Genomic DNA, 10756 nt, shown 5'->3' with positions numbered 1-10756 from the left:
TTTTTTTTTTTTTTTTTTTTTTTGATACCAGGGATCGAATTCAGGACCTTGTGCTTGCAAAGCAGGTGGCGGAACCACTGAGCTAAATCCCAGGCTCTGTATCTTTTTAAATAAAGTAATATGGATAGTAACACAATCCCACAGGGCTATGACAAAAATTAAATGCAATAATCCCTGCGAAGTCAAAGTTATTATAAATCCCCACTAGATATCAGCTCTTGTTATTGTTAGTATCACCATGATATCGTTCACTTCTCCCCTGGAAGGGCGACTCCCTCCATAAGCATCACAGGAAAGGGCCAGCCCTTCTCAGTTTGCATTGCTGCACAGATCAGTAGTGGAAATGGGCAAGTAGCACTACTGTTGCAGAATGCTTGATTTTGGAGAAAGCTCAAATTCACCTTCCTGTGGCCTGTGCCACCTCATCGCTGCCCCTTCCCTAGAAGCTTTTTATTAACTAATCTTTGTAAAGCAGTCACTTATATTGCTGGTTTAATTTTTCCTGCCTCCCCAGTGCATGCTGTAATACATACATTCCTGTATTTCCCAGGAAGCAGTCCAGCGCCCAGAACAGATTACACATCACTGAAACATTTTAAATGAGCAGATGGGGCACACAGGGTCCTCTTTTTCATCTCTTATATGGAGCTCCTTACGTTCTCCAGATGTGCTTCTTGCAAATTTGAGGGACACTCCAACAGTGCTAATTACTACTAGCTGTTAACACTTACAAGTGCTAGGCACTTAACATATATAATTTATTTCCCATGTTAACTTTGATAGCTGGGTATTGATATCTACATTTTTTCAGATGTAAAAAGGAAGCTCAGGATATAAGGGACTTGCCTGAAATCTCACAGTGAGTGAAGCTGCAATTCTGCCACACAGCTGTCTGCCTCCAGACGCATCTGCCCTTCATCTGCTATTCTACATGGTGGCCCAAGAAACTGGGTGCTGAGAAGGCTCATTAGACCCTAAGGCAGTTGGGGAAGAAGAGAACCTGAGTCCTATTAAGGTTGTCCCCTCTTCCACTTCCTCTAGGGCTCAGGAAACACAGTTGCTGATTGTTACCAGAGAGTGATTAGTGTGTATCTGTGGGGGGCTTGTCACTGTCTCTGCTCTGAGTCATCCATTCACACCCCTCTGTGGTGACACAGACCTGTCCTGGTGTTTATTAGCAGTGGGACATGTCAGCATCTGTTCCAGGCTGCCCTGCCTAATGCTCACCCTGTGTGGGACTCGGGCTGACTCAGCCAAATGGAACCCCATGACGCATGCACCCGTGGCCAGGCTGATAATGAGGAGACAGCTGCCTTACCCAGCTCGGTAGGGTTTGGATAACTCCATTTTGAACTCAGTATTGTCAGAAAGAAAAGAAAAGAAAAAGGATTAGTATGTGAGGGCCAGAGAAATACTTAGAATCATTTCAGACAATGCTTTGACTTAGATGCAGAATGAGGTTACAAAGAGGCCAAAGAGAAGCCAGAATAATCACCCAGTACCTGGCATACAGTACTTGCTCAATTATTTATCAAATGAATGAATGCTGAATAAATTTGCACTGGATTTTAGGGTTTGGAAAACATTGCTAGATATTATGCTATTATCATTACAATAATCTATAGGGCTGGGAGCAAGACAGATATTCTTTCCAATTTAGAGATGAGAGGGTGAAGTTCAGCAGAAATGTAGGAAGAGGGTCTGTGGCTTCTGAAATTGGAGATACATAGCTTTATATCCTAACTCCCACACCAACTTCAGCTTTTCATGGCCTTAAATCCAAAGAAGATTGACTTAGTTCCTTTGTGCTACCATAAAAAACTACACATACTGAATACTTTATAGAATAGAAATTTATTTCTTACAGTTCTGGGGATTCATGGTCAAGGCATACTCAGGAGCATTGTCTGGTGAGCTCTTTTGTAAGAACACTACTAGCATCCACAAGGTCTCCACCCTCATGACTTCTTCCTCTCTCCAAGGATCTACATGTTATTACTGCTGCATTGGTGATTTAAGTTTCTATATGAATTTTGGGTGTATCAAAAGCTTGCACATCACAGCAATGGTGGCCTTTCAAAAGGAGGAGGAGGGGCCGGGGATTTAGCTCAGTGGTTCTGCCACCTGCTTCACAAGTGCTAGGTTCTGAGTTGGATCCTCGGTACTGAAAAAGTGGTGGGGAGAGGGCACAAAGGTACACTCAGGAAAGGCCTTGTGACAATGGAGGCAGATATTGGTGTTGTGAAAACACAAGCCATAGAAAGGAGAGCCAAGCATTTGTTAAGAACCAAAAGGAGCTCTGCAGAGATGGGGAAAGCTTTTCCCTATGTTCCAGCAGAAGGACCATGGCCCTGCCAGCACCGTGGCTCTGGATGGTGTCTCACCTCCAGAACTGTGACAGGGATTCTGCTGTTTAAAGGCACTCACTTCATGGTACTTACTGTAGCAGCTCTAGGAAATGCATACACTGTGTTTCCCCTTTTATTCCAATGTGTGCTGAGGCTATTGTGGACCCCAAAGCATAAGCCAGGAGTCAGAGGCTGCAGGTGACATAAAGAAAGCACAGGCCCAGCTCTTCCTCTTCATTCTTCCTAAGGCAGACAGAAACTAACATGGTGTCTGGATTTCACAAAAGGAGAGCTGTGTCCTGCCCAGGACACAGATCAATTGATGACATTCTAACTGTGGCATGGAAAAAGCATAGGACTGGAAGTCAGGCAGATCTGTGCACACAGTCTGGCCTTGCCTGCACTAAGACCTGGAACCCATGTAGTGTCCACAAGGAGGAAAATTGTGACATTATAAAAATAAAAAGAAATAACCCAAGGAAAGAGCCTGGCACATAGTAGGTGCTCAGGAAATCATAAATGATAAAGATGATGGTGATGACACAGACTCAGATGACTCACCCAGTTCTCCCGTGCCCCTGTATCCTTCAATCCAACCAATCTCTGCCCCCATACTGTCCCACTGATCCCTAACACCCTAAAACTGGGGCAGCTGTAAGATCCAGCAGACTCAGCCCTTGACACAGGCTGAGATGGTGAATTAAACCCACAGGTTGTGAAAATGCCACTATCTGCTGTAAACTCCTCTCTTGGTACTCAGATTCTTCATTTCCCTCCAGGACATAATCAATTATCCTGGTTTAATAACAGCCCTTAGGTCAAGTCCTTGTGTTTTATGTAGTGCTCCCAACACATAACTGAATCTTTTTTCTTTTTTTTTTTTAAGGCTAGGAGTTTCCTTATTTGTATATACTGAGCCATCACTGGATTCTCCAAGAAGATGATATTTTTCACTTGTTCTTCTCCTTTGTGCTTCTCTCTGTTCTAGGTCTCTTCTCCCTATGTCTGTGTGTTCTTTTCCACCTGATGTCTCTCCACTTTCATTTTTTTTTTGTCTTTCTGTTTCTGAATCCCTTTCCTCTCCCCTTTCTTGCTTCCCTCTCCTCTGTACACTTACATATCTGTTCTGTATACCTGACTGTTTTCTACTCCTATAATTTCCCCTTAGTTTTTTTCTTAATCTTTCTCATTTTGTTGCCTTTTTCATATACATCGTCTTCTATTTTCCTGTATTTTAGTCCCTGCAAAATACTTCTCTGGGTGCCTCTCCTTTTCTACTTGATAGTCCATTTATCTTTCTCCATCTGTTCATCTTCTTCTGATACCTTTGTATATGTCTGGCTCTGTTTCTCTTCTTTCTCCTAGCAGTTTCTACATGCATTTATCTTTTTTCTTGTTCTCCCCCCTCTCAGATTCTCTCTCCCTTTGTCTTTATCTCTTCCTCTCATGTTCTATTTCTTATCTCTCTAAGGGTGTTAATATTTTAATAGCCTTAATATCTTCCTAGGATCCTCAAGTGTTTCCATGATTCAAAACTGGCATATCTTCTCAGAGCTTCATTGCAGGAACAGTTAATTCTCTCTCCCCATACACCTGTCACCTAGTGTCACCTTGTGCTGTACAAAATTATTAAGTGATGGATAATCTGCCATCCCTCTCTGCACACTCTCCTTTGTCTCATCCTAACAGCCTCTGCTATGAAGAATTTCTAATGGGAACTCAGAGTCGCTGAGAGGGGGACCCTGCCACTTGGGCAGCCTCTTGGTAAAAGGACTGCTCTGTGGGGACTGCATCTTTATTTTTTTTTCTTTACTTCATTTGAAAACATTTACCTAGCACATGTTCCTCTGCAACCTGTGCTGGGGACTAAAGAGGGTGAGAAAATCTTGAGACCTTCCCTGGGAAAATTTACAAACTCTGGGAGAACATGGGACCGGTAATTAAAATCAATAAGATAATAGATTTTTTTAAAAATGTGCTCAAAAGGAGAGAAATTCATCCTAATGAGAGATAGTAGAAAAGGCTGCACAATTCAGATGTCAGTCAGCCCTGTGGTAAGACCCGTCCAATGTCACTGCTGTATCCCCTCTGTATAGAATAGTGCCTAATGCACAGTCAGCACTTCACAGCATGTGCAATATATAAACGGATATGAATGGTTTTCAAGGGTAATCAGTGTTTCATGTGGAAGAGAATTCTGAGATAAACATCTCAGACAAAAGCAGAACATGATGAAAGATCTGGTGTGATGAAGGTATAGGCTGTATGATATTACTCGAAAAGTTTCAATGTTTGGATCACTTTAGATTTTAGGTTTAAAGATGCTCAACAGGTAAAGTCTAAGCATATATCTCAAAATCCAAAGCACCCCTGAGTCTGCAACACTTCTGGTCCCAAACAAATTGGATAGGGAATTTCCAAGCTATATATATTGATCTAGGTACCCACTTTAGGGCTGACCCAGCCCTCCCCAAGCTATGGGCTGTTAGCCCACAGCTTTGTCTCCTATTGGGCATTGCCTTCTGCCACAGGGAGCTGCATCACCCAAGGACACCTACTTGTAGACAGCAGCCTTCAGCCAGTGACAGACTTAGGTGGGCATGTAAAGAGCTGGATCACTTACCTTAATTTGAGACATCCATAAAATACCATCCCAGCTCAAGAGATCCCCACAAGATCAGCTGAGTCTTCAAATTCACCTTGTAAGTGTTTTTTGGATCCTTCCCCCATCACTTTGTACAGATGTAGCTCCCAAGAGGGCTCTTCCATCCTATTCCTATGCACAACTGCATTTCAGAGACTATGTTCAGGGCACTAAACCTAAGATTCTGTGTTCCAGGAATGGAAAGAGGCATGTGGCTAGTAAGTAGAAAGTATGAGAACAAGATAATGGTAGCTGGATGCGTAGCCAGAGTCCAGGTTATGAGAAGCCTTGAAGGCCAAGGCAACTAATGTAGATCCTCTGTAAGTACTGAAATGCTGTTGATCAAAGTACTATCTCCTCAGGTCTTGAACTCACCAGGTTCACTTGTAGTCAGTATGAAAAATGGAAAAGAAAGAGATAAGATTGGAGGCAGGAAATGAATTAGAAGATTCCAATCTGGAGCGCCCAGCCCAAGAAGGGAAGAATATAAAGTATGGCCCAAAGACATTATTGGTAATGCTCCCCAGTTCTCCCTGCTACCTGTGTACATACAACCATTTCCTTCTGTCACAGCTCTGGGCTTCCTTAGCCACACATTATAGAAGGAGATAGTACCTCTTCCCACTGCCTGTGGTGTCCCTGCAGTTTCAGGAATCATGCAAACCTCCATTGAAGGATATCCCAGATTTGAGGTCCTTTCTCCAAAAAATAGCATAAGAAACTTTCACCTTTATTCCCTGCGTTATTGTAACCATCTTAGAGAATTCTTAGAGAATTTTGGCTGATCTATGGATTATGGTATCTAGTCGACTCTTACCTTTTGGGAACCTCATTTGGGAATACTCATGTGTTTCCCTGGAGCCTCGTGACCTTCCCAACAGCTGTCACTGCCAACCTTGATAATATGACTTATATGCAATCATCTGAAAAATAATCTTGAAATTTATAAATTGAATAGTAGGTTGAAATAATGAAGCTGAAGTAATAAGGCTGCAAGCAGTCCTAGAGCTGCTATAGGGAACTCTAGAACTTTAAAAAACTGACACAATCAAGTTCAGAGCTGTGTAGTAGAATGGCTCTATCTTTGGACTTGGAATTGGTACAAACTTCATTTCTGTCACATTACAAGCTGGGTGGCCTTCAGCAAGACACATCACCTCTTTAAGCCACAGTTTAAAGACCCATTGGCAAAATAAAACTCTTATACCTACCTTTCAAAATTATGAGTATGAGTGAAATAAAGGACAGAATTCTAAGTCCATTTCTCTTTAACATAGCAAGATTTAAACACCATGCTATAGAATGGTATATCTATTGATTTTTACAAGTATTTATTGTTGTTGTTTTCTTAGTTACACATAAAATAAATGATTTCAAATATAATGAATCAATTCACATCAGTTTTTAATCCAGCAATGCAGATATTTCTGGGATTTAATCATCCCCTTTCTCTCCAAGGGAAGAAGCAATGCTGTCCACGTATTTTGAAACCATCAATGACCTGTTGTCTTCCTTCGGGCCTGTTCGTGACTGTTCTCGGAACAACGGGGGCTGCACTCGCAACTTCAAGTGCGTGTCTGACCGCCAGGTGGACTCCTCAGGATGTGTGGTGAGTGTCCACCTTGATGACCAGGTCACCTGCTTTGGCCTCTCTGTGTAAAAAGCAGCAGGCCAAGGAGCTACACTGCTTGTAGCTCCTGCTAATGTAGCCTTTGGTTGTGATCACATCACCTGTAAAATGGCAACATTAAACCCACCTCTTGGAGTTGTTGGGAGGAGAATATTATAACTTAAGTGCCTACCATACAACAGGTCATGGAGAGGCCCTGGCTTCTGGAAGCTTACATTCCCTTCAAGGGTACAATAGAGCATGCCTTATCTTTGTGAACTTACTAGGGGTCAATGAGATGCAAACTTTATAGGGCATAGGTGGTTTGGTGTGGTCCAGAAAAGAAAGTTTCAGCTGAGACCTTAAGTTTTGAATAGGCTTGTTTAAGAAATTGATACTGAAAATGGTTTCAAAAGAGGTGTTATTGAGGTGTTCTTTGAACATGCTGCCTGTTTAATGACTCATGGCCTTTGCTTGGGTTATTCTTTCTTTAAAGAGGGAATTGTTGTCCCAGGCATTGGAGAAAACAAGTGGACATGTTTCAGGTGTCTTCTCCTTCTTTCCCCTATAGAGAAGCTTTTTGAGGGTTCATTTCTGTCTTCAATGCCAATAGTTATGGTATCATTGGTGATAGTTCAAGCTTAGATTGGTTCTAGAATTTATCTCTAGAACTGAGGGAGAACCCAGAGAATCTGATGATTCTGCTCAGCAACCCAATAATACCTAGCTTGATAAATAAAGAAAAAATAAAGGAGGGCATGGAAGAAGGGTTGGGAATGCCTGCTGTAGACTAAGATTTTTCAGATGAGACCCAAGTAAAGTGGATTATACAAGTGGCCCCTAACACACCTGTACAGTAGCTGGGAAAATGGTCTTCACCAGGAGATCAGGCTAAAGAATCATCTAGAGGGAGATGACACAATGAAAATATATGTTAGATTCAAAGATGGATGGACAGTTGGAATTTTTATTAGCACATGTTTGCAATACATAATAAATACATTCATTGTGGGAAATTGGTATATGTACATATTACACCTTAGTCCTTTTTATTTTTGTCACCTCCACGTCCCCAGGAACCCTTCTCATGTCCTCATTTCCTCTCATCTATCTTTCATTTTTCACTCTTTAAATCACTTATACTTTGGGTTTTCATATAAGGATAACTAGAATATTTAAGCCTCTGTGTCTGATTTATTTCACTTAGCATTATGGTCTCAAGGTGCATCCCGGTTGGTATTCTCCAGCAGCCGTCTACTTCAGAATACTGCTACCCAAAGCTTCAGTTCACATATTGGCAAATTGAGGCACAGAGAGAGTAGGAGGGATATGTACAAGCCTTGGGGTCAGTCCATGGATAAACAAGTCAAAAGAATGTTCCACGTCCATGTTGGCTCCAAAGCATGAATCTGACTTTCTGAAAGGATTAAGTTGTCTGCTTCTCTCCTCTTTAGCATCAGTTCTCATTCCAGAAATAATTAAGTCCCCTCCCCTTTAGAATGGTTGTCGACAAAGAATGAAACCTCTGAATGCAGAAGTGTGTGTGTGTGCATGTACTTGTGGTGGCGGTTGTCTCTCTTTTTCTCTCATTAACATGAAATGGGAAGATAAAAAGACAGAAGGAAAGGACAGTCGTTCCCTGGAGGTTAACAGAAAATTCAGTGGTCTGACGAGGTTCTCAGAGACCTTCCTTTCTTGATTAAGGATTTAATGTTAAAACTTCAACTCCAGAATTTAATGGATGCGAGTCAAGCTCTACAGAATAGACAGGCTGATACCTTCACTTGTACCCTGAGATTTAAAATATCTTTTATTTCTCTGTATTCTTTATTATGCCTACAAAATGAAACTTTTTCTCCATGCCTCCCTTCTGAGAAGGTCCATCTGGCATAAAAATAATTATTTTTAAACACTTAAATTCTCAAAGCATGTCTACAGCCAATAATTCACACTCAGAACATATCTGGACTACAGGTTCCCTTGTGGATGAAGAAAAGAGACTCAAGAAGTAGTGTGACTTTCTGAGGTCTTGGCCACTAGGTATCAGAGAAAGGACCAAGACCCAGCCCCAAGCATCATTCTTAGAACCAGGGCCATTGTGGGTTCTTTCTCGCTGAAGCTGAGAAGAGATATAAAAAAGAACCATGGAAAGAATATTGGTCTAAGTGCATTGTTCTTAACATCTGATTTGGTCATTGGTGAGCTATGGAATTTGCCTTGACATTATTAGTCTTATTTTCTAATATTTTGAAGGGGTTTTTTTTGAGACAGAGTCTCACTAGGTAGTTGAGACTGATCTGGAACTCACTATGTAGCCCAGGCTGGTGAACTCACAGCTATCCTCCCGCCTCAGCCTCCCGAGTGCTGGGATTACAGGTGACAATTCTTGAACTTGTAGATTTCCTGCAAAATAAGAAAAAGTACAGCCGGGCATGGTGGTGCACACCTGTAATCCCAGCACTCGGGAGGCTGAGGCGGGAGGATTGCTGTGAGTTCGAGACCAGCCTGGGCTACATAGTGAGTTCTAGATCAGTCTCAACTACCTAGAGACCCTGTCTTTTTTTAAAAAAAAAAAAAAAAAAAAAAAAAAAGTACAACTTGCAGTGATACAGGATTTACTAAGTGCTATTTCTGCGTAAGACCACATCGCTGACATTTATATACAGTATATATTTAGAAGCACAGGATATTTTTCTATAATGCTTATACAGCTAAACATTATTTTCAGTTCTGCTCTGTTCTTTAATAGCAGACACTTAATTCTAGTCAATTTTAGCTTTTTTTATCTATTGCCTTTTCCTAAACATTTAAGTCCAAATGAACTGATGTGTCCTTAAAGCATAGGTGGCCAAAGGATAGTTGATGCTTTGCCTTCACCTCTCGGTTTTGTTTCTGCTGTCCCTTAGGACTACTGTCTATCACTCTCTTTTCTTATATGTATAAGGACTTTTTTGTTCCCATCTTATTGACAGGTGTGTGGCCCATGTTGATATCTGTTGCTTGATACTACTCCATTCCACCAAAAGTTCACTCATAGCCAGCTACCTCTATCCATCAGATAGCTTTCCAACCCTCCTGAGGTCATGAGGAATGTCCCAACAGCTTTTCTACCCCAGGCTAAGGATCTTAGAGAAGCTGTTTACAGCCTTCTTGATCTAGACTTGTCTGAAAGTATTTGCATTCAGCAACTTTGTCAGGAAACAACACTAACTTATACCTGCCCTCAACCAGATGCTATCTGGCAAGTAAGGTGCAGACCCTCTTGCTTGGAATTCACCTGATTTTCTCCAGTCCTTCATCCCCTTCAGCTACCCATGTGATTGGCCTGATGGGAACAGAGCATAGAGTTCTCTTTAAGGAGGCTCACTAGCACTTACAAGGTTATCTTGTTTGACTTTCAACATTTTTTTCCTCCTTCAATTTAAATGATCTTTACTACTCTGTGGGTGTGAGAGAAGCTAAATCTGTAACACATCAGAGGTTCTTCTATTATGTTAAAATTATTAATATAGTTTTTACCTTCTATCTAGACCCCAACTTCAGAAACACAAAGTGAAATACAACATCTGACTTCCTTTACTTGTTTTTCTTGTTCTGCTTTGGTGACATTCCTTCAGAATAATTTATTCCTGTGAAAATAGTTGCTCATTATGAATATAGATATGAGTTGTGTGGTGGGTTTTTAATGTCTTAATATCCTGATCCCCAGAACCTGTGGATACATTATGTTGCCCTACATAATGAAAAGGAGGATTAAATTTGCATACAGAATTAGGATTCCTACTCAGCAGACCTTAAAAGAGGAGATTATCCTAGATTATCAGGGTGCTCCCAATGTAGTTACAGGAGTCCGTAAATGTGGAAGAGGAAGCAGATGGGTACATGAGAGAGATGTCGTAGAGCTAGCTAGGAAGATAAGGAAGAAGCTTGCAAGCTAAGGACTGTCTCTAGAAGGGGTCTCTAGAATGGGTTTCTAGAAGGGGTCTCTAGAAGCAAAGATTGACTCACCCCAGCACCTTTAGAGAGAAACACAGCACTGCAGGCACTTATTGGAGCCATGGAAGACTTGTGTTGAACTTTCAACCTATAGAACTGTAAGGTCATAACATTACATTGTTTTATCTCTTGTTTTTTTTTTTTTTTTTTTTTTTTTTT

At 41.3% G+C, this 10756-nt stretch overlaps 1 protein-coding gene across 4 annotated transcripts in view; it reads left to right on the top strand.

Moving 5' to 3' along the window:
- Astn2 (astrotactin 2) overlaps window positions 1-10756 on the top strand; it is a 770953-nt gene that overhangs the window by 387071 nt on the left and 373126 nt on the right. For all 4 annotated transcript variants that reach the window (XM_010639452.2, XM_010639450.2, XM_010639451.2 and 1 more), the window contains one exon: window positions 6451-6601. In XM_010639452.2, the coding sequence (XP_010637754.1) occupies window positions 6451-6601 (151 nt within the window). The remainder of the gene's footprint in view (window positions 1-6450; window positions 6602-10756) is intronic.

The sequence above is a fragment of the Fukomys damarensis genome, unplaced genomic scaffold (genome assembly GCF_012274545.1).
Source record: "Fukomys damarensis isolate Sample0158 unplaced genomic scaffold, DMR_v1.0_HiC HiC_scaffold_36, whole genome shotgun sequence".
NCBI classification, from domain to species: Eukaryota; Metazoa; Chordata; class Mammalia; order Rodentia; family Bathyergidae; genus Fukomys; species Fukomys damarensis.
The sequence above is the reverse complement of the archived record's forward strand: the minus strand, read 5'-3'. Positions and strand labels throughout refer to the sequence as shown.